Source organism: Pseudorasbora parva, chromosome 1 (assembly GCF_024679245.1).
Source record: "Pseudorasbora parva isolate DD20220531a chromosome 1, ASM2467924v1, whole genome shotgun sequence".
NCBI lineage: Eukaryota > Metazoa > Chordata > Actinopteri > Cypriniformes > Gobionidae > Pseudorasbora > Pseudorasbora parva.
Genome location: NC_090172.1, coordinates 62,721,067 through 62,747,224, shown reverse-complemented (window position 1 = coordinate 62,747,224; position 26,158 = coordinate 62,721,067). Strand labels below are relative to the sequence as shown.

Here is a 26,158-nt window from a genome sequence, read left to right as displayed (position 1 = left end):
CACCTCTGGGCCTCACCCATGCTTCTACAACTGCGTTCAACCGATGCTGGCCCATATAGAAAAAGCCGTCAGTCAGCCAGATGTGTAAAAAACAGTCGGCACAGATCTGGCCCATTATCATTTCACCGATGCCCACAGTCAGCCAACAGTGGCATTTCAGCTGGAATTGGCCCAACTGTGCTTGCTATCTGGGCTCTGCTTTACATCATCGGAACTTTGTCGACTTCATTGCTCTTGGGAGATGAGGGGTGCGAGTGTGCGCGGTCCACTGCTGGATTAAATTGGTTTATCCGCTCGTCTGTTAATCTTTTTATTTTGGGGTCTGTTATCTATATTAAGGTCTGACGCCCTGTAGAAAGTTATTAAACCCCTCCGCACCCATTCATCTATAATTGCCACATTGGCCAGGAATCCCTGGAAGAAAAGATTATTTAAACCTTCCTGGAAAAATAAAGGCTAAATAAATAAAAATGTGTCTTCCAATGTATACAATATGGTCTAAGAAGATATGTGAATGTGCTGTTTAAATTAAGTAATAAACAGTTGCTTCTGACTCTAAATTAGCATTATTAAATTGAAACAATATATTATCGAGGTATGCAAAAGGCCTGGAATTGTTTAATTTGTTAATTTCTAAATGCAGGAAAATAGAGTCGGGTGGAGGATGGCAGTCGGCGATGGGCGTGATTAACCTTTTAAAGCTTCTGATTGGCTCGCCTGCAATCACGGAGCGTTTAATGTGGCCAATGAAATCATTCTATGGGTTGAAGACTGCCAATCACAGAGGCCGTTCTTCCTTTCTTATATTAGCATAGGGCAGAACATAAAAACCCGCCTGTAATAGTTCAGCTTTATTGTTCTTTGAATTTCACTGAACGAAGCATCATGCCTGAGCCAACGAAGTCCGCGCCCAAGAAGGGCTCGAAGAAGGCCGTCACTAAAACCGCCGGCAAGAGCGGAAAGAAGCGCAAGAGGTCCAGGAAGGAGAGCTACGCTATCTACGTGTACAAAGTCCTGAAGCAGGTTCATCCCGACACCGGCATCTCCTCCAAGGCGATGGGAATCATGAACTCTTTCGTCAACGACATCTTCGCGCGCATCGCCGGTGAAGCGTCTCGCCTCGCTCACTACAACAAGCGCTCCACCATCACATCGAGAGAGATCCAGACCGCCGTGCGTCTGCTGCTGCCCGGGGAGCTGGCCAAACACGCCGTGTCTGAGGGCACAAAGGCTGTGACCAAATACACCAGCTCAAAGTAAAGAAGCTCTCAGCTCAACACACACAAAGGCTCTTTTAAGAGCCACACACACTGTCTTTCTAAAGAGTTTGTTTTCCTGCCCTGATTTGTACAAAAATTTAATGGGTAACAGTGATGATACTCAATGAGCAGGTGCTGCGGTTACGAGTCATCCAAATATTAATGCTATTCGGGTCGCGGACTTTTGAAACAAAGATGCCAATTAAACCTTTGAAAAACTCAGCTTCGCAGCTCGAGAAGAAACCTCAACCCACGGACGGCTGATTCAATATTATTTCTACACAGCGCGAGGAAAGCTAAACATAAGTGGGCTAATCTGTTAAGGCGACCAACGGCACATTATAGTCCTTTTAACCCCTTTCCTGAGGCGGGACAAAATGCCCGATTGGCGATTTCCCAACACGTTGAGCTGAGCAATGCCATTTTAATAGGCTACTTTAAATTCGCATAACAGTAATGCGAGTTTTGTATTTTCTGAGAGGGCGCAGGGGTTTTATTGGGAGACACACTTCGATAAACACATGCAGTATCTTATTAAGAAAATGAAATGGAATTAACAAATTAATGCTACGATGAGCATACTTAAAAAAAAAAAAAAAAAAAAAAAAAAAAAAAAGATATCTTTAATTCCTGTGCCAAGATGTTGATCTTTAATCAGATTTATAAATGTTTAGATGTAGTTTCTCTTTATCTGAATAATTTGAAGGTCCTCTTTACAGCTGAGCTAATGTGGAATATAAGCTTAAAGGTGGAGAAGATTACAAATAGAAAATGAAGTTCAAAATCATCTGAGTAGAAATATTCTGTTAAAATCTCATCACTGTCAGTAAACATTATTATTAGGTCTGGTAAATTATTAAAGCCATATATTATATAACCATGTAAAAGCAGAACACCCAAAAATATTTCTCATGTTTAATATCATTTATGTAGTTTTGTCAAACAACTTTCAGTTTCTCACAATGAACATGGCTTAGATGATGTCGGTTTATAAATGATGATACAAATGTGAGATGACAACATTTATTACACACTTTTGGGCAAATACACATTAATTCGACATTTTTACAGAATAAAACTTTGGCCTGTATGATTACAAATGACAGAAACAGATCCAGAACATCAATACTACTGAAGAACAAACATCACACAGATATGATAGTCATTTTCTTTTAAAGTTATGATACATCTAAATAATAATAACACCAATAATATGGACCATATAAAAGCAGAACACACAAAAATATGAAACAAGCGAAACCGAACCGGCAACCCTGAAGAACATCAATACTACTGAAGAACAAACAATCACAAATATATTTAATTTTCTTTTAAAGTTATAACACATCTAAATAATAATAACTACAATAATATGGCCCACATAAAAGCAGAACACACACAAATATTTCTCATATTTAATGACAGATGATATAAGGTAGATCAAATATGTTGACAGAAATAATGTAAATGATTTATTAATATGTTTAAACATTCAGAATGGTCCAGAGTTTCTTCAAGTTTCTTCCTCCGTTACGGCGAACTGACTTTGGTCTTCAACAGATGGAACTGAAATTAGAACAAACATTTATTACAAATACAATTCCTTTATATTACAATATGAGTATATATTAGGAACAAACCAGCTGAAGTGTGTAAACACCAAATCACCTCAAATACAGAACACAAAGCCTTCAAAAGTGACACGATCGTCCATATGTTTCTAGTTACTAAAACCAATCATTATTCATGCACTGTTTGAACCAACCCAGGCTCATTGGATATACGTGACTCTGCCTACATTTTTGCACACCCAAATCATATTACCTCCAGGTACGTTTACCTGCACTTTTGGGGTGAAACGTCCACCGGAGGTGCTAAGTGGTAATATTTTTTCTCCATTCCAGATGCGCAACATGACATCATGACTTTGAGTAAACATATATGCGCCAGCCTGAATGAATATTCATCAGAATGAATATTTATAGCCTAATTTTATATTTTGGAGCAACCAACTCCACTCCTACCCTAAACCTACCAACTCTCAACAATATAAAACATGTAACAGGCAAATAAATGGACAGTCACAAGTATTTATTGCAAAATCTGACCAGAAAACTGTATAAAAGTATTAACTCGTGTTGCATTCCAAGTTTTCTGAAGTCAGACAATATCTTCATGTGAAGAACAGAGTTGATCTTGATTTTAGTTGTTTTAGTCGTTGAAATGATGGTCACGCTCCTTTGCGAACAGAGCACACATGCACTCGTTCATATTTCCTCAAATGATATACAGGGCAAGATTAGAATGACGCGATCGATCACGAGACATACGAGAGCCAATGGCATTTTACAATCAAAGCTGGCGTAATGACGCAATTGGTCACAAGACACACGACAGCCAATGCTGTCAAAGCTGACGTGACGTTTCTTCCGGCGGATGGACTCGACGTTACTGATCCCTTTTGGGGATTTTCTTCACACAAATCAATCGTTTGGCCTCAGAACACTTGGGATATTTGTACTTTCTGAATAAATTATGTATGCAGTCGTATCTGCCTGTTATATCCTGTTTTTTTTATAGTATACAGATGGGTAGGTTTAGGGAAGGGTTTGAGCTACGCGTTCAAAATGTGTCTGAATATGTGTGTGTGTGTCCACAAGGTAAATGGATTTATAAACATACTAAATTATGTTTTTTTGAAAATGTAAAAATGCAGAATGTTTCTTGTGATGGGTAGGTTTAGGGGCTGGCTGTGTGGAGTAACCCCAGAGTGCAGTCTGGACGATGGGGCGGGGCGACACGTGTCGCTCCGCCTACACCCAATTTCATTGGTTTATAATACAGCGAATCTTATTGGCGTAGACGCTTGCGGCGTGAGCATGCGCATTCCTTTATGTACGGCTTTAGAAATTATCTACCTACGAGCTACCTGCATCTGTGTGGGGAAACGACAAACATGCAGTAAAACTTCGGCTCTCGCTGTTGTTTTCGCCGCTTTTAAGGTGAGTTTAGTCCATAAAATCACACAAGTAATACACATTACTGTTCCTGACACTTTTCTTACCTTTAATTGAAACCATTCTATGTTATATTTACTTGATAGAAATGTAACGTTAGTGTCTTTGAAGAAGTAGATATGCAAAACGGAACTAACGTTTTTTAAAAGAGGTAATTTAGGCTAACTATTGTTTTTGAACGTTTAATCACATTTTATGTTTAGATGAGAGGTTTTGATGGTTATGTAAATGGTTTGCTGATCAATTTGTCAATGGATGATAGCAATAAGCACATTTATTTAACCTAACGGACCTCGCAGAGTGCGAAAATCCAAGTAGTTGAAACCTATTCTGGTCTCTTATGGTAAACAAATATGGATCAAATGTTCTGTGATTTCAGGGGCGACAGAAAAAACCTCTACAACAAAGAAAAGCTTTAATACATTTAATAATATCAATGTGCATTATTGAAAGCCACTAAACTACGAATACAGTTTGTACACAAACACAGTAGATAAAGCTGTACATGTAGCATTTATATAGCATCTATCCATAAACTGTAAGCTTTAGCCTTACAGAAATACAGGTGGTGAACTGAAAAAGCTAATTAAATAAGTTAATATAATTTTTTTCACAACATTTACCTGTATCACATTGCATCTGTAAATTTCTTATGAAAATGATATATATTTTATTACTCATTTAAGACGGCTTTGACATCCAAATATCAAACAGGATGTACAGTGACACTGAATGAACAATACTAAATTAGTAAACCTAAAAAATAAATATATATATAAAAAAACATGCATTTCACCTCTGCTTTAGCATTTTTTCTTCTAAAACTGACATTTTAAACAATATATTTTTGGCACTTTGACAAATTGTTCATTTTTATTTTTCTAGATTATTTCATGCTGATGGACTGCTGGTCCTATCTCAGAGGTCCTATGTACCGTATGTAAAATCTCAAACATGCACTAGTACCATTCAAAAGTTTGGGGTGGTTGTTTTTTAATAGTTATTTATATAGCGCTTTACATATGGAAGGGGGGAATCTCCTCCACCACTAATGTGCATCATCCACCTTGATGCCACGACAGCAGCCACATTGAACCAGAACACCCCAGCTTATTGTTGGAGAAGAGACAATCAGTTTTATTTGTCAAAATAGTATTTATTGATGTCTTGCTCTGGAAGCAGTCTCGTGCTAATATAATTACAGATCCTGCAACATCCATTTTTGGATTAAATCAATGCTTTGTTTATAATGAGGAGGATGTTTTAAGCTATGAAACTTGCAGAATGCAACAAATAACTTAATCACAACTACCTCAAGTGGCCACTGACTAATCCAACATTTATCTTCTTTCTTGTTTCAGATGCTGCCATAGAACGGCATGAGAAGGCAACAGTTTGGTAGATCTGAGGTTCCAATATAAGAGTATACATGATGTCCCAGTAGACGGCATGTTACTGTATTACACCAACTGAGTGGCAAAAACACTGAGTGGCAGGATTGGTGTTCAGCGTGAATGCTGCAAAAAACAGCACAACACCCAAAACACATCTGGGAGAGGGTTAGGTACAAATAGATACAGTTGATTGCACATTCAACAATAAATCAGAGCAATCTTTGTACAACCTTCCGAAAGCTACAGAAAGACAAACAAATAAATTGCTGCTATTCGCAGAAACAACCTGAATCCAGACATCAGAACATTTTATGTTAGATATGTAAAATTTTGGGCTAAAATCACATACTAGGTCATTTACTGTATTGGCAACTCCCCAATTAAATATTTATATTTTTGTTAGCGTTTGTTAAAAAAAAAATCCATTGTAATGAGCATTGTGTTCTATAAAGGTGGATGGTTAAATAGACAAACCCAGTTTTTCTTAGAAAGCAAATGTGTATGGTAATTATGTCCGAAATGCCTTATTGCGTTAACAATTTTTAAGCCTGGGTAATATGACGATTATATAATCATCTGGATTTAGAGCTACCTAAACTGTATTTATAGTATTTGTTTAACAGATAAAGTGTTCACACTTTGCTTTATATATTTCCCCGGCATCAGAATCAGGTACATATAAATGTCATATAAATTCCTGGCCAAACACTGGTTCTTTGGCGAGTTATAATAATCACTGTTGAATCCAAATACATTTAATTTATTTCAGGAAAAAAGAAGCTTGTTTTGCTCCCATTTCTGCAATTTCTCTTATTAAAGTCAGCCCTGCTCCAGAATTGCATTGTCTGGAAAATATGAAATTTTGACTTTTTCATTACAAATTTAATGATGTTTATAAAACAAAAATATTTACATATATGGAGGCACACTTATGTAAAATATATTAAACTGCTGCATTAATATATAATTCAAAAGATTTACATATATAGAAAACTAATATATTAACATATATTAGAAATTAAAATATGCACATATATTGCAAATTAATGTATTAACATATGTATAGCTAAACTGTTATATGTTTAATATATGTGAAAAAAATATTAATACGGTGCCAATCTATTTTGATTTAAGTAATTTTAATATATGAAAATCTATTATTAATAAATTCCACACGGTGTGACTTCTTTGTGGGTATTTATGTGCTTAAGTGCGTATTGCAATAAATGTTTCTATCACTTCTCTTCTTGGTATTTACTGCAAGTCCTCGGGTAGTGTTGCACAGATTTACAGGAGTGAAAATTATTTTCATCCCGTTTGTACACAGATTATAGCGTGCACAATGCGAGGGTAGATAAATAAATGGATTTTTAATATCTAATTTGTCACATGTTAACCCGTTGACACTTAGCTATTTAGTCCTACAATAAAATATGGACCTTTAAAACTACAAATTAGACCTACATAGGCCCACATATTTTATTAACAGGGAAAGACTTTATACCGCTTTAGCACTTTATACAATTGGACAACAATCTCGTTTAAACGATTGGTCATGCTGTAAACTAAAATTAGCCGTTTGCGTTCGGAGGTGTCCAATACTATAGTTAATAATTAATTATCATTTGCGTAAAATCCGAGTTTGTTCTGATCCACCGACCCTGATGAAGAAGCCAAATGTTAAACAGCTCTATTAGCCTTAATTATGCCGGAGGTACCGTCACCAAGCGCTCGTTTTTGCGTTTTGTTTAATTTAAAACAATATATGAATCTATTCCGTGTGGTTCATTCATAAAATCGTACATTAAGGAATGCGCATGCGCAGGCTTGAAGCGTCTACGCCAATAAGATTTGTTGTATTGTAAACCAATGAAATTACATGTGGGCCAGACTGCACTCTGGGGTACTTGGCTGTGCGTGATGGGTAGGTTTAGGGGCTGTGTGTGTGTGTGTGGTTGTGTGTGATGGGTAGGTTTAGGGGTACCCATCACACACACACACACACACTGCCCCAGTGTAGCGGGACAGAATGAATGATAGCGCCTCTAGTGGACGTTTCACCCCAAAAGTGCAGGTAATTGTACCTTGAGGTACATAATTCGGGTGTTGCAAAAATGTAGGCAGAGTCACGTATTTCCAATGAGCCTGGGTTGGTTTGAAAACATTGAAAAGCAACTACGGTATGTTTAATTCTGTTCGACTCTCTTTGTTCCTTTTTTTCAATGCATATTTAAAACCCAAAATGAATATCACCATAGAAAGTTTAATGAAAAATATTTCCTAAAAACAAAAATGAAGGTTCTAATCTGACATGATTCACAAATGCATAAAATAAATGTTCACAAAGGACATTCAGCACAACACATTCAACACAGTGAAAGAAAGAAAGAAAGAAAGAAAGAAAGAAAGAAAGAAAGAAAGAAAGAAAGAAAGAAAGAAAGAAAGAAAGAAAGAAAGAAAGAAAGAAAGACAGAGACCGTCACGATACTCAGCTCTCTCTCTGTCTGCCTTTTCATCAGAGGCTGCTCCACTAGACGGGTTGATCTAATTCCCAGATGCGGAGCCAACGCCTCTTTATTCTTGAAATCAAGTTCTGATATTTCCAGTGATTGACTTTTCTATCAATGAGTGTTTTGTTGAGTCCTGGGAAAAGTCCACTGGCAGACTCACATCCAGATGTGCTCCACGAACTAAAGGCTCTTCCAATAGCCAATAAACAGACTGTGATCTCTCTGATATCTTAAAAACAAAAAGACTCCACATGCACCTTCAAAATACTCTTATCAAATACTGGTAGACCAGAGGTGTTTAATTCCACTGGAAAAAGAGTTCTGTCCAGTCCCAGACTCAATATCGCATTTGCAACAGCACATCATTTAAAATCAGCTGAACCAACTAATAATCTTTGTACAAACTGAAACCTAAAGGTTGCTATTCTTCTTCTTCTTTGAAAACGCATTACGCCATGTCCGCCCTCCTCTTTAGTCATGCAATTTATCCCAGAAGAAATCCACTAAAATAGCCGGGATTTTAGAACAGATGTGAGGAAGGATCAATACATGCAAACATAATGTGCCAGAATGAAGATGCAAATAAGTTATTTATAATTAAAATGTGTTCTCTATGACATCAGTGAAATGAAACCTTTTCATTTATCCTTTAACTTCCTCAATGGGTGCGTTTACATAAGGGGTCTTCAACTAAAATAGATCGGGGTCCAGAAAAAAACCTTCTCACCGGCCGAGGTCCGGACAATTATATACCTAAAAACATGAATTGATGTCTTTTGCCAGACTAAAGAAATTAGTGTAGATTCAAAAATGTCTTTATTGAACAAAATATAATATGTAATATATATATATATATATATATATATATAGATAGACATGTCTTTTCATATTGTTAAAGCAAACATAGGCAATCCTTCACAAAATGTATCTCATTTTGAGGTTGTTCTATTTAAGTTGCTTTGGTACAAAATATCTAAATTCAACCAGTAGCCATGTCTGACAAAAAATATGATGAATGAAAAAATGCCTTCATCACTAAATCTGCACTGAAAATACATTAATCTCAACATTACTAGCAACTAAAGTGCCTTTTCTGCTGAACTGAGATAAAGAGTAACAATCAATGAACACAAACCCTCCTGGTTAAAAAACAAAACAGAAATCTCATAACATAATGTTATGTTCATTCACATGTATAGTTAGCATAGAAATCTAGACGCAACCTAGCGGCAGTAAATCTAATCTGCCTGCGAGTGTCGTCTAGCAACTCTCAATACAGCTCTGAGCTGTAAACGGCAAACTCTGGTCGGGTCAATCACGAGTCGGTGGGCGGGGCCATAATGACGACGGCTGAGTTGCGTTTGTGTTCTTCTAGTAAACACAGAAACTGGCGAACGGCGGCGGTCTTTCGAATCAGCTTTGACCGCGACTCTGGAAGACTTGGAGTTAAGCTTTTCTCTGAGAAAAAGACAAAGAACGGCACTGAAGTCATTCTTAAAAAGGAAAGATGTGTTCGGAGTTTAGCCGACCGGATGCGGCGAATGTTTAATCTGTCAACAAGCTCTGGTTGGTTGTAGCGCTATCCAATTGTGTGCACGCCTTGCAGGGGGAGTTTGAAAGACAACTGTTTATCCAGAAACACAAACAGGTAAGAATAAAGTGCCACCAGTGTTGGAAAAATGAAAAAGTGCAAGAAAAATGTATCTCTTTATTTCAACTGTTCCTAAATAAAAAAAAAACTTAAATAACCTCAAATAACATCTCAAAACGCTGAGCTGAACTTAAAGATGGAACGGAAGCATTAAAATTCCTGGTTCCAAAACAAATAAAATAAAAATAAAAAAGTGCATATAGGCTACATTGTTTGAACTTCAGTGCATGTGAGAAATTGGCTCATTTATTTTCTGTGCCCTTACCTCAGACTGCTGAGGATAAAAGTGTCTTTAAAATGTGTATGGCTGAATCCGAAATTGCCCCTATACCCTAAATAGGGCATTATTTGAGGGGACAGCCATTTGTAGTGATGTCCGAAACCACAGTGGACATGTTTGAGTCTACTCATTCAATCTCATGTTGCACCGCAGTAACGAATGTACAGCCGATGTAGGCTACACACTACAGCTGTCCGACTTCACACACTCGTTTTCATTCACTCCTTCAAGTGAACTATAATAGTGGACTGTAGGGAATAGTGAATGAGGGTTAAGGGGCTAATTTCTGATTCAGCCTCTGTTTTGCGCGCCGCTTTCTGTTCTCAGTCTCTTTAACTGCACGCGTGACCGCATCTGAACATACAGTGAGCGTATGGTCTCCTAAATGGGGTCGCACACCGGAAGCGAAGCTCAGCGCCGCGTCTCAGGTATCTCACACCGGACGCTCACATACGCGCAAGCTCAGTTTTGAATCGACTTCTGACAGAAGAGCTGCACAATGTTTTACATTTATATTATATTTCCCTCAAATCGTCCATGTACATACTGATTGTGTACATACTACAAGATACACCCATCGTGCAGCTCTTTTGTCAGAAGTCGATTCAAAACTGAGCTTGTGTGTTTATAATGTGTGTGTCCGGTGTGAGATACCTGAGACGCTGAGCTGAGCTTCAGTCCGGTGTGCGACGCCTTTAACTGTCAACCCAACCGTGGCAACATAGGAAAAAACTGTTCTACTGAGCTGCCTGATATAAATGTGATTTTATTTATTTATTTATTTTAAATAATATATAACACTGGCCTAGTGGCTTTTGGATATTTTACTGCAAAAAAAAAAAAAAAACTCCCTGCGTCCCAATTCGCATACTATCCATACTAAATAGTATTCAAAAATAGAATTAGTATGTCCCAAATATAGTAAAAGTGTTGATATAGTAAACAAAAGAGTATTCCAAAAACCATCCCGGATGGTTTAAAGTGCAGATCGACACACTCTAATGGCCTATATTACCCACAAGACATTGCAAGTTGGATGAGGATTCGATTAGAACTACAAATGCAGATAAAAAGTGTTAAAAAATTACAAACATGATGGATGTGCGAGTCAGACGGTAAGTAGAGATGGAAGTAGAGAGGTGAAGTAGAGAGATGGAAGTGGAGAGGTTTAGATAAAGGGGTTTGAGTGATTAATTATCAGTATTTAACCTGACGGAAATATATTTATTCAATGTTATCCACATTATATTTCACCTGCAGCAGCATTGTGAACTTTTGTAATATGTTTGACATTAACTTTTAAATGAATCATTATATTTAAACTGCAAACACACAAAGAGAGTCTCTGCATTAAAGACCCACACATGGCAAATCAACGTGCGGCTACATTTCTCTCCGATACTGAAGGAAAGGAAACTGAATGTGGAGGTTTTGAACTGTGATGATGATTGACGGCAGTTTAAACAGTGATGGGATGCACGTAACTAAGAGTTCGTTAAAGATGATGAAGTAGTTTGTCAACGCGGTCATTCTCTTTTGCTACACTCTCAAAAGTATGTCCTTTTTCTCTTCACAAAATGAGTAGAACTTTTAGGTTATTAGATGTGTGTCCCATCTACGCAACACTAAGCGCGTTTCCATTACCCTTCAAATTACGCAAATTGAAATTGCGAATTGAAAATACGCCCAATGGAAACGCGGCAATTTCGCAAAAACTCCCATATATCGCAAAAAAGTTTTTACGCTCTCATGAGGTGGTTTTGATGTTGCGATGACGCATTGCTGCAACATAGGGCCTATATATTATATTTTCCACTCAATTGTGTCGTAATAACAAGATAATGTAGTTAAAAGGACATATATTTTCTCCTAATAAGGACTACAGGCTATATATACTGTAATTAAGACATATATTCAAGAAATGAATTAAAGCAGAAAGAGCCAGCCTGTATTTTCAGCCTTATACTCAAAGGCCGAGGAAACAGGCCAGTTACGCACGTCAATCCATTCCAGACGATCTTAGTTTGCTTCTTATCTAATAAACAGGCATTTACTTGATGAAACATCGATCAAAATAAAAATACAATTTATACAAAACTAAATGTATTTTTTAAGAAAGACTTTCTAGAAAATAAAACTCGACGTGATCAAAATCATGTGACTCCCCATATCTCAAACATATTGCGATTCTTACTCATGCTGCTCACTTTTCATAACCAACATATACATTAAAATAATAATATTACAGGCTAATGTTTAGGCCTAAACGCAGCCTATTTAGTTTCGTAGTTAGGCTATGTTTTCTTTAACCCACGGCCGATAAAAGCGCCAACGTTCTCATTTTTCCTTCTTCCTTTAAGAGAGATGAAACAATTTACAATACTCTTGTCATTTTTAGCTATACAGATGAGTTCAAGACATAATTATATACTATAAACTGTCTATTTTTATTTGTGGACTCGGGGAACTAATTATTTTGCATGCACTCACTCCAAACGCGGTCTCCATTTCAAAAAAAATATTTTGTTTATTAAATGCCAATTTTTTCTTTTCCAAAGCATTTCTAAATTCAGTTCAAATGCCAATCAAACGAAATATCTAGCCAAAATAACGAAAGTGGTGAAAATAAAAATAAAACATTTGAGTTAACATGCAAATTCAAACATTTCGCTCTTCTCTATATGCGTCAACCTGCCGCACGTTAAAGTCGATCATTCTTTACAGATGATGGTTCAGTTTGGAGAGAAGACGAGATGGAGTTCTTTATTAAACTCATAAAAGACAATATAGGATTACAGTAATACTGGATTCTAAACACAGAAATGCTACATTATCATGAAGACCTTGAAGCAGATCTGACACACACACACACACACACCTCATATCCGTGCCGCTTAAGTAACCTAAGGGGCTTTCCTTGCCATTAATGCTTGGATAACACACACGTCTCCTTCCAATAAAAATAATGGCTAGTGTGATGGATGGGATGTACAAACCTACCAAGTGCCATCATTTTGGACTGACCTATCGCGAGAGGAAAGTAATATGTTTTAGTCGCATAACTGCAGCTATGGAAACGCTGTCATTTCGCAACAGTTTTTTATCGACATTTAAGAAATATCGCAAAAGTTTTTCGCAAATCTGTAATGGAAACGCAGCTACTGACGGATAGCTAACAGGAGTCAGAAAAGGGGCAGATGCAGAAGTAATGTTGAGATTTTTACTGTAATGTTTTTTTTACTGTTCTTTCTCCAAACAGTTTTTGTAAAACTGAAACATGAAAAGATTACATGTCTTGTTACAAAATTTTCTCTGAACACATATGTGACCCATCACAGAAACCAGGGACACAAGTCGGCAGCACAACTTTCGCGCAAAATGCGAAAGAAGCATTTTTTTCAAAATTTGTGATTCTGGCTTTTTTGCAGAATCTGTTAGTTGAGATCACAAAGAAGCCTCTCCGTTTTTGAGAAAGCAGTATTGGTGTATTTAAAAACGTACATTTTGAGGTTGAAATCGCCTTGTTTTTGGAGATTTTAGCACGCAGCAGGGGCCTGTCATTGTCTGTGTGTATTTCCATACGGGATAAGCCGGCTTTTGTTTCTTTTGTTATTGTCCCCGCCCTCCGAGGGAAGCGTGGCTACTTACTATGCAGCGCTCTGGCCGGCTCTAGCTGATATCATAATTCAATGAAGATGGACGCTGCAAAGATGATCACAGACAAGCTGAACCATGGCCATTACACCGAAAATGTTTCGAAGTACTTCTTCGACAAGCTGGATGCTTATGAACAAGCGCTCACAGATTCTGAAGACAATCAGAGCGACGATGAAAGTGGCATAATAAGACTGTATAATTTCCCTAATCTACAACTGAGCGAAGGTGAAGACGAGGAAGAATGTATCAGACTGACACCAGACGAGTTGGACCGTAAGATATCAGAGGCTATATCGATAGTAACATTTGATGGGGATAAAGACAGCAAAATGGGGAAAATCCGTAACTTTGACTGTAAATGCTACACGAGGAGAAAAGAGAACTCTCTGCATGGGAGACAGTCCTGTAGCAGCCTGTTTTCTGACAGTCCCCATTATGTACAACATACATCTGGATTCTTTTGCTGCGGAAAAATGCAAGTGGGACATGCAAATTATTGGACATTTAGAGGCAAACAGATGCACAGCGCAAACTTCGGAGATGGTTACATCCACAAAGAAGACCCAGACAAAGATAAAGTGTGCCCGAACGACTTATTTCATTGGAGGCATCGAGATCTGCAAGAATACTTTTCTGTTTAAAATCTGGTGAGTTTCATTCTAAGAACACGTAGCCTACACGTTATCTCATGTTTAGTCCATGTTTAGACCTTCCCATATCTACCTTGTTATTAGCTAGCTCAGTTTTAATTGTTAGCATCGTATCACTTGCCAAAACCGCCATTACTATAATGGCCTTTTAGATGGTAATTTTAACATCTGCTATTAATTTGAATAATGCTTCAATTGCTTGAATTGATTGGTGTGAATGCGGTCCGATTTTTCCCGTTGCGTCTGTCGTTACTAGCAACCATGCAGCTTTACAGGGGGTATGGCTTATCTAAATGAGATGTAAATGAGCCTTATTGTCACTCCCAGCAGGTGAGAACAGGTGAGAACTGCAAAACTTTAGAGGCTGTTTTCTCTCATTTACACTTTTCTTAAGGCCTAAATTCAGATGACCACAACTTCTCCAAATATTATCAGATTTCCATGTGTTACACATCGTTGGAAAGCTTGGAGACTACACTTTCAGAATCTGTGAATAACTCAAAATGCCCCAGAACCGACTTGTGTCCCTACTTTCCGTGACTGGTCACATATATCAAAGGCTACATACAGCTCTGCATACTGTTATTGCTATAGAATAGTTCGTTTTAAAACTCAAACTTATGAATTACAAATATATAAATGCATACATTGTACAAATACTGAAAAAAAGGCTAACAAACATACAGGCTAAGCCTTTCCAAGGCACAAAACGTAACGAAATCTCTTGTCCAACCGCATGAAAAGATTCTGGAACACTGTGGTTATATCCTGGTTAACCTCTAAGCCACATGTCTTAAACCAACCACTAGGAAAACAGCTCAATGTCCTTTATAGCCCGGTTACACCAAACCGCCACAAGATGGTGCCAAGACACAATAAACGAATGTGTGTCATGACACTCCCCTTTTGGTATTGTTTAGATACCACTATGACCAATTGGGATAAAGGAATGATCACATAAGTAGACCCCAAAAAGCATCAGTCCTCTGTTTGCATGAGAAGGACCGTTTCTGTTATAAGTCTGAGGAACGTCTTGATTGTCCCATTCCTTGCAACTCCTTAAAATGTTCTCTCCTTTCCATCACTGCTGGCGAAAATCTTAGTCACAAGAGCCATAGGCCATTCATTGCGCTTGGCTTGAGCATCCCTGAGAAGGACCACATCGCCCTTTCCCTGTCATCCGGCATGTTGTTGCATTCGAACAAAGTTGGCAATTTCACCTTCGTCTCTCCATCCAAAGTCTCTATAGTGAAACCCGTAGCTCTTCTGCCCGCCGTCTTTGTCACACCTACACAGGTATGTAGGGTGTATGTTCAGCTCTCTCCTTTGACATGCAGGAAGTCAAAAAACTTCTAGCAAGTGCTCTATTGCTCTGGTCATCCAGGATCACATAAAGCTTGACTGCTTCCTCTGCATGGCCTTCTGGGTAAACCTTAGCCAGGCAAATCTTCGAACAAAACCGTGATCCTTTCCCATAACCACAGACTTTGGTGCACTTGAAGGTGACAGGTTGAGGTGTGTCTATCTCTCCCTCCCCACCATACTCGTTTAAGATAGAAAGCGGCGGTCCTGCATGAAGTGCTGCGACATGAGCATCACTGCCGCATGCCTTACATTTAATAGCTGCTTTACAGTCCCTGGCCAGATGAGTGGTAGTAGCACAGCTCCTGTTGCAAACCCCTTTCTCCTTTAGGAATGTCTTGCACTCGTCTAAAGGTTTGTTCCTAAAACTTCTGCGTTTGAGAGGATGGGGCTTCTTATGAATCGGGCAGGTTTTATCCACATCATCCAACTCACAGTTTAAACTGTGTGTCTGACTCATAGCACCTGATGATACTTCCGTCTTGTGAGAGTAGACTGGGCTTTTCACTTGTCTCTTGAATGGCTGTTCCGGTTTCAAAACACTTTGGATTCCTGAAGACAGAGCAAAACTTGGATCGTTGCGTGTTCGAGCCTCTTTGCAGATGAAAATCACATAAGAACGAGAATGGAGGAAAAGCAATTTGATGTAAAGTTTTATATTGAGAACCTTGAGCCATCCACTTCTCCTGAAGACTGTATGGTAGCTTATCTACGACAGAGTCCTGTACGGGTTAGGGTACCCGCGGGTACCAAACGGGTCGACCCGCGAATTTTGCCAAAGCGGGTGAAAAACATCCAACTGTGTCGGATACGGGTGCGGGTCGGGTCGGACAAGGGGAAACACGGGTCTAACACGGGTTTAAATCAGTCACGTGCGAATGTAAAAATATTTCTAGGAACACATCTACAAAGTATGTCTTGCCTGTATTTCAAGTTAATAAACTAATTTTAAAAGAATATCAGGTTATTTGTGCTTGCGCCGCCTGCGTGCCCTTCCAGGATTCTCTCACTTTCAAAAAATCACACAAGGCTTCAAGGGGGTCGCACACCGGAGGGGGAAACTCAGCGCCTGACGTGCACATTATATATGCCTACGCGCGATCTTAGTTTTGAATCCACTGCTGACACGAGCGATGTGTACATGTTGTTGCACAGGGTGAAATCAGTGAAATCTCACTCACATTAGTGTTGTTGTTAAACGAGGGCTGTGGTGTTGTCTTATATGGTGAAGATGTGAATGGCTGCACCTGGGGATTTAAGGGAGAGTTGTAAGTTGGGCAGTTTTTGCACTGATATCTGAGGCTGCCGTGTCATACTGTCAGTATCAGGTTTATTGTAGCAGTCCCTGACCTCCCAAGCTGTAAAGCGAAGTCTTGGGGGTGACTCAGGCCTCAACACTTGAACAATGGGCTTTAGAGGTGGTTGATATGGTTCATCTTCAACAGGAGGAGACAATCCTAGTCGAGACTGGTTCATGACGTAATCACAAGTGTGATCAGAAACTTCCCTCACATCGGAAATTCTTTCTCCGAGCTCACTTTCTGCTGCTGCCTCCAACACTTTAGCTTCAGCGACGGCTGCTGCCACTTCACTCTCATGCTTTATAACTGATAGTGACGCTTCCATGCGAGCCTCTGTAACTATCAGCTGAGCCTTTTCAATCAGGATGTCAGTTTTTCCCAGTTGTTTTTTTAAGGAATTCAGTCTTGGCCCATGCAGCTTCCAACTTATCGCGAGCTTTGGCCGCAGCAATGCTATCTCATGAGCTTCTTGATCTGTTAGTTGAAGCAGAGGCTATAGATCGTGTTTCTAATGCTTGGCTTCGCTCTGTAGTTTCCTCAGCCTCCGTAGCTTTCTCCGCCATCATGAATTGCTAATGCAGCCTATTAGCGCACAGTGTGATGATGAAAGAGGAATGGAGTTAGAGTTTGCAGCTGCCTTTTTACTATTCTGCCCTAGATGCGTGTCCCATCTACATAACACTGACAGATAGCTAACAGGAGTCAGAAAAGGGGCAGACGCAGAAGTAATGTTGAGATTTTTACTGTAATGTTCTTTCCTCTTCTTTCTATTTTTGTAAAACTGAAACATGAAAAGATTACACATGTCTTTTTACAAAATGTACTCTGAACACAGATTTCAGAGGCTACATACAGCTCTCCATATTGTCATTGCTGTAGAATAGTTCGTTTTTAAACTCAGATTTGTGAATTACAAATATATAAATGCACATACATTGTACACATACTGAAAAAAGCTAACAAACTTACAGGCAAAGCCTTTCCAAGGCACAAATCATAAAGAAAACAGAGAGAAGAAATCTCTTGTCCAACCGCATGGAAATATTCTGGAACACTGCGTTTTTTTTTCCTGGTTAACCTCTAATCTAAGAGCCACATGACTGATGCCAACCACTAAAAAAACAGCTCAATGTCCTTTTGCTGTTACACCAAACTGCCACAAGTTGGTGCCAAGACACAATAAACGAATGTGCAGAGGTGGAAAGTAACTAACCATAATTTAATAATAGGTACAGTTTATTTATTAAAGGGGGGGTGAAATGCTGTTTCATGCATACTGATCTTTTTACACTGTTAAAGACTTGGAATCCCATACTAAACATAGACAAAGTTTCAAAAGTTAAGGTGGACGTTTGATGGGAGTATTTCTTTGTCAAAAATACTACTTCCGGTTAGTCATAAGTTTCGGCAAGTTTTTTGAGATCATGCGTCCCCTTTGACGTTAACAGGGGCGGAATTTCCTTGTATGGGCCTTACGGACAATTCTACCGGAAGCGCGTGAGAGAGAGCGAGGGAGAGAGTGAAAGCAACAGGCTACGCCCATCAAAGCGCTGGCTTGTAGGATGCTAAACAGGTGATATAACCAGTAGCTACTGACTTACCCACTGATAGGCCGGCGGTCGATCTGTATTAGCACTTTCCTCACGCGACGGGCGAATCACTTTCCTCACAGAGCGACTCACTTTCCTCACGCGGCAGGCGAATCACTTTCCTCACTGAGCGACTCACTTTCCTCACGCGGCGGGCGAATCACTTTCCTCACTGAGCGAATCACTTTCCTCACAGAGCGAATCACTTTCCTCACAGAGCGACTCACTTTCCTCACGCGGCGGGCGAATCACTTTCCTCACTGAGCGAATCACTATCCTCACAGAGCGAATCACTTTCCTCACGCGGCGGGCGAATCACTTTCCTCACTGAGCGAATTACTTTCCTCACAGAGCGAATCACTTTCCTCACAGAGCGACTCACTTTCCTCACTGCAGCGCGCTGCTGCACACGTCATTATTTAGCTCCGCTCACATGACACGCCCCCACCCGCTCGGCTTTTTTCGGAAAGACTCGGAACAGCGCATCTTTCTTATATAATTATAAAAAAATAAAGACTTTTCGGAGATATGCAGGATGCAATGCTACTCTATAGGTACTCAAGATTGACATGACACTGACTGAAACTGAGTGTTTCACCCCCCCTTTAAATAATTGTTTAATACTGTGATGTTTTCTGAGATAGTTGTCATATTGTGAAAATCTCATTCTATCACAACCCTACAGGGGAGAGTCCCCCACCCCCACTGTTAAAAAAAGTAACTAAGTAACTTTTACTCTGAGTACATTTTAAATGAGCTACTTTTTACTTTTACTTGAGTACATTTTTAGACCAGTAATTTTAATTGTACTTAAGTAAAATTTCATTAAAGTAACAGTACTTTTACTTGAGTAGAATATTTTGTTACTCTTTCCACCTCTGCGAATGTGTGCCATGACATAGGTCGTAGTATAAGTAGTCCAATTGGGACACAGCAACTGTCTCCAAATATCACATAACTCATGCGTTTTGACAAGCTGGAGTAACTGATTTCACGAATTTACACTTATATCAAATTAAATAGAGTATTTGGATAATGCGTATTTGGCGAGGAAGGACAGGAGTAAAAAGATTATCAACAACTATTCCAGTCTCATACAGCTCGGCAACAGTCTTCCCTGCTCACTGCAGATGTAACTTTCACTCCATGGCATCCCGTAAATATACTTATGGCAAGGCTGGGTTTGCTTTTCCACTGTAGTTAGTACCGCTTCAAAGTGGGTCAGATTATAGACTGATCGTTATAGTTGTGCCGCCTCTACATCCATGTCATTGGGCAATCGAGACCCTTGGACCCGGGATCCGACCAGAGACCATATGGGTTCGGGTCTTTATTTGAAATGGTCAGCCGGGTCCGGGTCGGGTACCTATCGATTACTTCTGGTCCCGTGTCTGTTTAACGTTGTAGCCTATGTAATACGTCAATCGGACTCAGAGAACACCTGGCCGTGAGAGTCAGCACGGCTTGTGTGTTTTGTGTAACTTGCAAATTGCTAAATTTAGGATAAGAAAAGTGTGAGCCGGGAAATGAGGTTTAGAAATATACAACAACAACAAAAACACAAGCTCTCTCTCTCGCTCTCGCGCTCTCTCGCCGTTTAGAAAGCGGGCAGATTTAATGCATGTGCGCGGTAATAATGTACTCTATATATAAAGAATATATTTCAGATCAGCAACAAGACCTCAGGTCAAATGTCACATAAATGTTTTCTGTGATGCTCAACTTGCGTAGAAAAGCTCATATTTCAGGTTACTCCAGCTGACGCGCGAGTGCTGTCCCGCTGTGACTGTAATGACTTTAAAAATATGAATGAACCGTCTTGTTTAATCTTAAAGTTCTGCTAGTCAGACTCGGCTCAGAGAGATTATGGCAAATAAATAATGCTAACGCAAGAGGCCATGGCACTGAACAAGCAATATTTATTAGTTCAAAAGGGCAAATAGTCAAAGTTATTATGCAAGTTAACTCATAAATCCATCACTGTTAAATAAATTTAAGGTTAATATATAGAAGTGTTACCTCTCGCTCTGTAACATTTGTAAAGCAGCACGACTGTGGCGAGCAGATGCGGACAAGCTGCCAGAAGAAAACTGAGGATTTTGAGGCCAGAAATCTGAGCTGAAGGTGACACTGAAACACAAGAACATTATTCAGCAACATTACTGTGTGTTAAAGGTCCAGTAGAGATTAATAGAATTAGAACTAAACTTGTTTTACATGACTTCTACATATCTCTATTTTGTTATCTTAAATATACATTCAGTTTTAATTATCAATCAATTTATTATTTTTTGTGCTTTAATCAAAACATTAATTATCATTCATGTATTTAATGATGTCATTCTTTTGTTTGCCTGCATATTGATTTATGGCCATTTATTTTAAAGGAGATAAAACTCCTCACACCAAAAAAAAAAACTGACTCTGACCACATGAGCACATTCAGATTCATTCCTTGCTGATTTCAAATGAAAAATAATTAATTAACGTACAGTCAGGAAAGTCACTAACATGTTTAATATGTGATTTGATTCAATAGAGGTCAATAACTGATTGTGCTCCAGCAGAAATAAGATCCAGAGACTCGTATATAATGATCATGTGAACCTTCAGTCACAGACTCCCGTGACTCTCACCTCTGACTGAGATCCAGCTGTGGGGTGACGCTCCTCTCTCTGTTTTACAGTAGTAGAAACCCTCATGTGACTTTGAGACAGTAGTGATGCTCATCTCTCCTGTCGTCTGATTCTGGATCAGTGATCCGTCTTTATAGAAACCAGCGCTGAGGATCGAGGGGTTTGTAGATCGATGTAAACAGTGTAGAGTCAGAGTCTCTCCCTCAATCACATGATCAACAGAACTCAGAATCACTTCACCATCTACAAACACAAGACATCTGTGCTTACTGCAAGTAGTAAGAATACAGCAAAAACAATTCAATATTGATATTATCAATTATATTGTACTTTATGCTTTGAGCTTTTTATTTTAGTCTTGTTTTGTCTAACCCATTCTCATGAGAAAATGCAATTATTTTGCATTATTTAGAATGTATCCTTCATTTTACCAGGAAATGATCCCATTGAGCACAAAAAGTTTTACATAAACAGACTGCAAGCGCATAAAACCAGAAATATAATAAAAAGTCTTATCCAGCAATCATATGAAAAAATGTGCAAAACACACACATTTCATGCAGGTAGGACTGATAAAACAGGTTTCTAAACATATTTAAAGTCCTCATGAAATCAAACCCAACCTTATTTACTTTATCTCACATTACTTGTCTTAAGGTAAACAATTAATCTGTGCAAGTTAATACACAGAGAAAAATAGTTTGCCGTGGTAATCATTAAAGGGCGGGTGAAATGCTGTTTCATGCATACTGAGCTTTTTACACTGTTAAAGACTTGGATTCCCATCCTAAACATAGACAAAGTTTCAAAAACTAATGTTGAACATTTGATGGAGTATTTCTGTGTTAAAAATACTCCTTCCGGTTTCTCACAAGTTTCGGAGAGTTTTTTTCGAGTATGGCTCGGCTTGACGTTACTAGAGCGGAAGGTCCTTGTATGGGCCGTACGGGCTCTTCTCCCGGTAGGGTGCGCGCGCGTGACTAGAGCGAGAGAGGAAATGCACGCCCATAAACACTCTCTCAGCTGCAGATCCAGTCGTCCGTGAACACTAATGTCGGTTAGTCCGCGCCGCACTCCACTTCATTCCTCCACTTTGACATTAAGTGACTTCAACGCTTCAGCACAGCATTCCAGGAAGGCAGCGCTGCATTTGAACCGATTTGAACGCAGAAATGACGGGAAGCTTCACAACATCGCTTCAGTCGCGTCGCAAAGTGGATCTCCACACTCCAAGAAGTGTGTTTTTGACGGAGCGGTCCCAGCGATAAAGGTTCGGTCCTGCTTTGGAAGCAGCCGGTGAGTAAAACTGCTTCAAATGTCTGCTGTTGGCTATCGTCGCGTGAGTAAACATCAGTAAACGACACGATTGCGTGCTTCGTCGTTCCAATGCGCTAATGGTTACTCCATTGTTGTTCTCTGTATAACGTTACAGTATTCTGACATGCAAAACTGTTTTGCTTGCTACTGCTAAGGTTAGTCGCATACAATAGTCCATAAACCGAATCATGTCCTCATAAACTGCGAGTAAAGACACACAAATGTTGACAGGCCACTAAATACAGTCCATACCACAGAGACGGACGTCCTGCTGCTGCTGTTTCTCCTGTTCAATTTATTTCAGCCTCCGAATCTGATTCTGGATCATATCTATTAGCTGAGATCGATAGCCATGGGTTTCTCCACGCTTGAGGACGTCACCGCTTTGCGCATTCGTCATTCTTTAGCTCCGCCCACACGATACGCCTCCAGGCGCTCTGTTTTTTCTGGAAAGACTCGATAGAGCCCATATTTCTTTTATAAATATAATAAAACTAAAGACTTTTTGGAGATATGAAGGATGCAATACTACTCTATAGGTACTCAAGATTGACATGAGATTGACTGAAACGGAGTGTTTCACCCCCCCTTTAATCAAAATCTGAACAGTAACTTCCGGTCTGGAATGGCGTTCCCTTTCTGATGTCAGTCTGACGGCTTGGGTTTGAATATCGTGTTTCACTGGAAATGCGTCACAGCACTGAAATGAAATCAGCTGCAACTTCCGGTTCACTGGAACTTTAAAGATGGGATCATAATACTTCACATTTTGTTCCATAGCCCAGCTACATAAAGTAAAGTGTATAAAAATATACATTTTATATTTCCTTTTACTGAAACACTAAAGGGTCAAGATGAATATTGCCTGTACTATTGTCTGTACCTCTCAGCTCTCACTGAGAGAAAGCACGTTATCAGCATGTTTTAGATAAATGTTTTGTTTATAATTAGTTAAGATGTTCTCAACCTTGGAGGAAACCGTAATTCTCTGGAGTTTGTGTGTGTGTGTGTGTGTGTGTGTGTGTGTGTGTGTGTGTGTGTGTACCAGATATGTGCAGGCCTAATGTTGGAGATGGACATTTCTGCAGAAGATTCCAGACTTAAAGACGCTTTTCTGTGGCCTATGAGGTCACTGTGATGTAATTCTGGTTATGGAGCGACGACTTGTCTACCTAATTTGGCGATATGTGCTCCTATCTGACGTGCGGAAATTTCCCATGACTGTGCATTTTCTTAGAACCAATCAGAACCATCCACATTGCAGTAATGACGTAGCCTAGAAATCTAGACGCACCCTAGCGGCAGCAAATCTAATCTGCCCGCAAGTGTCGTCTAGCAACTCTCAATACCCTTCTGAGCTGTAATCGCCTAACTCTTGTCGGGCCAATCACATCGTGTATAGAGTCGGTGGGCGGGGCCATAATGACGACGGCCGAGTTGCGCTTGCATGCTTCTAGTAAACACAGAAACTGGCGAACGGCGGTCTTTCGAATCAGCTTTGACCACGACTCTGGAAGACTTTTCTCTGAGAAACAAACAAACAAAGAACAAAGAACGCCACTGAAGTCATTCTTAAAAAGGGAAGATGTGTTCGGAGTTTAGCCGACCGGATACGGTGAATGTTTAATCTATCAACAAGCTCTGCTTCACCTTCATTGCTCTGGTTGGTGGTAGCGCTATCCTATCCCGTGCAGAGGGAGTTTGAAAGACAACCGTTTATCCCACCCCTCGGATTGAGCTGTCAATGGTGAGTTTCCAGACCAAACATCTTGATGTGGGTCTGGTTTGTCAGGCTAGTAATGACGTGGATAGACCTTGAAAACGGTATAACTGTTGGGACAATTGTATGTACGAGAGGGCGAGGCAACGAGACGGTGAGAGAGGGAGCGCGGCCTACAAACTCCTTGAAAGACTTGAAGCTGGCTTCTGCTGTTAGAACTGCAAACTATTCTTCAGTAAATTTTTATTTTAATCAATAATTATACTCCTGACTCTAGGTCTTCATTTTTCACTACTGGTCCTGTTTGCACCTAACAGAGGACCAACCAATTTGTACAAACTACAATGAGTGCAGATGATGTGACTATAAACCGGACTCACCGTGTACAGTGATATTTCGAGGACGGCGTTTCTCTCCAGATTCAGACTCACACCAGTACACTCCAGTGTCAGATGTGCTGAGAGAGTCCATTACAGATGGAAATCCTGTTTGATTTGAACAAGTTTGTGTGCCTTTGTCTGTGTATCTTCTCACTGTCCATCCAGTAGAGTTACTCTGATCCTCACAGCTCAGAGCGAGAGACTCAGATGAGAAGTGTTGACTTCTGCTGGGATTGATGACCAAAGACACTGAAGCAGAAACTCCTGAAAAGAGCAAAATCTCAATCTAAACTGACACACAGAGACTGCAATGAAACAGAAATACGGACGAGCACAAACACAAATCCTCACCGGTGACCCACAGTGGCTGTGTGCTGCTGTTGTGTGTGTGATAGGCTGGTCGTCCTCTCTCTGCTCTGCACGTATAAACTCCTGTGTGCTGTAGAGACGCAGGACTGAGAGTGTAAGATCCTCCAGCTCCTCTGCTGCTGTCTGACAGATGATCATGATCTCTGAACCAGCTGAACGTCCAGCCTGTAGAGGAGCCTGAAACCTCACAGATCAGAGTCGCTGATTCTCCTTCAGTCAGCCACGGCTGTGGAGACACTCGCAGGACTGCCTGTGCTTCAGCTGAACAAAACATCATGAGTTAATTATATCTTCATATATATATATATATATATATATATATATATATATATATATATATATATATATATATATATATAAATCAGAATAAATAAGTAAATAAATAAATAAAATTTTTCGTTTTTATGTTCTGGGGTTGAAAATGAATCAGTTTGATTATTTGATCTCTACATGTGGGTGGGAATGAAAGGCCTCTTTCCTCCGATTGGCCAACCAGACATCAAACTGTGCCGTCAGTAGTCATTACAACACCTGATGTACTCATTACATTAGAAGAAGAATGGCATATACACTAATGTTAGTCTCTCTGTTTATCCCGAGGTTTTAGTGCAGTCAGCCGGATCTGGGCTGTATCCAGATCAGATGGTGGATCTGCGCCTGGATATGACTGAAATATCCCTAAAATGTCTGCAGAGAGGTTGTCAATTAAACTCCCCCTGTAAATGCCACATCAACACGACATCCTCAATAAACCCTTCTCTGGCGTACCGACTCCAATATTTCGAATAATCTTACGAATTTCTATTTACCTAATATGGTTTAAGACCTGCAATGTTGCCAGAATACTAATCATACACTGTTTGTTAGTCGGCTAGAGGAGAACTATGTGGTGAGGGGAGCTACCCGGCTGGGTGTACCGTTTTTCCGCGCCTCCGATTCCGCTGCTGATGTTCTCCTTACTGCGATGGGTGCGTTGCTTTCGGAGGGAGGTGGTGCTCCGGAGTTCGAAGAGGATCATGTAGGGGTACAGGGGCCGATGAACGAGGTTGAACTGGGGCTACGCTCT

The 26,158-nt window shown here is 39.7% G+C and overlaps 2 protein-coding genes across 2 annotated transcripts in view; one reads left to right on the top strand and one right to left on the bottom strand.

The window, feature by feature from the left end:
- Positions 1-885: 885 nt before the first annotated feature.
- On the top strand, positions 886-1,260 carry LOC137087527 (histone H2B-like). The gene has a single exon (XM_067452065.1). The coding sequence runs from the start codon at positions 886-888 to the stop codon at positions 1,258-1,260; it is 375 nt and encodes a 124-aa protein (XP_067308166.1).
- Positions 1,261-2,519: 1,259 nt separating this feature from the next.
- LOC137071433 (Fc receptor-like protein 5) overlaps positions 2,520-26,158 on the bottom strand; it is a 101,332-nt gene continuing 77,693 nt past the window's right edge. The window contains exons 9-11 of the mRNA XM_067439477.1: positions 21,307-21,549; positions 20,690-20,800; positions 2,520-2,825 (exon numbers count right to left, since the gene is read on the bottom strand). Of these exons, the coding sequence (XP_067295578.1) occupies positions 2,773-2,825; positions 20,690-20,800; positions 21,307-21,549 (407 nt within the window). The 3' untranslated portion in view covers positions 2,520-2,772. The remainder of the gene's footprint in view (positions 2,826-20,689; positions 20,801-21,306; positions 21,550-26,158) is intronic.

Bases quoted from the DNA above. Each gene is read 5' to 3' on its own strand.
- LOC137087527 (XM_067452065.1), top strand. From the start codon at position 886: ATGCCTGAGCCAACGAAGTCCGCGCCCAAGAAGGGCTCGAAGAAGGCC.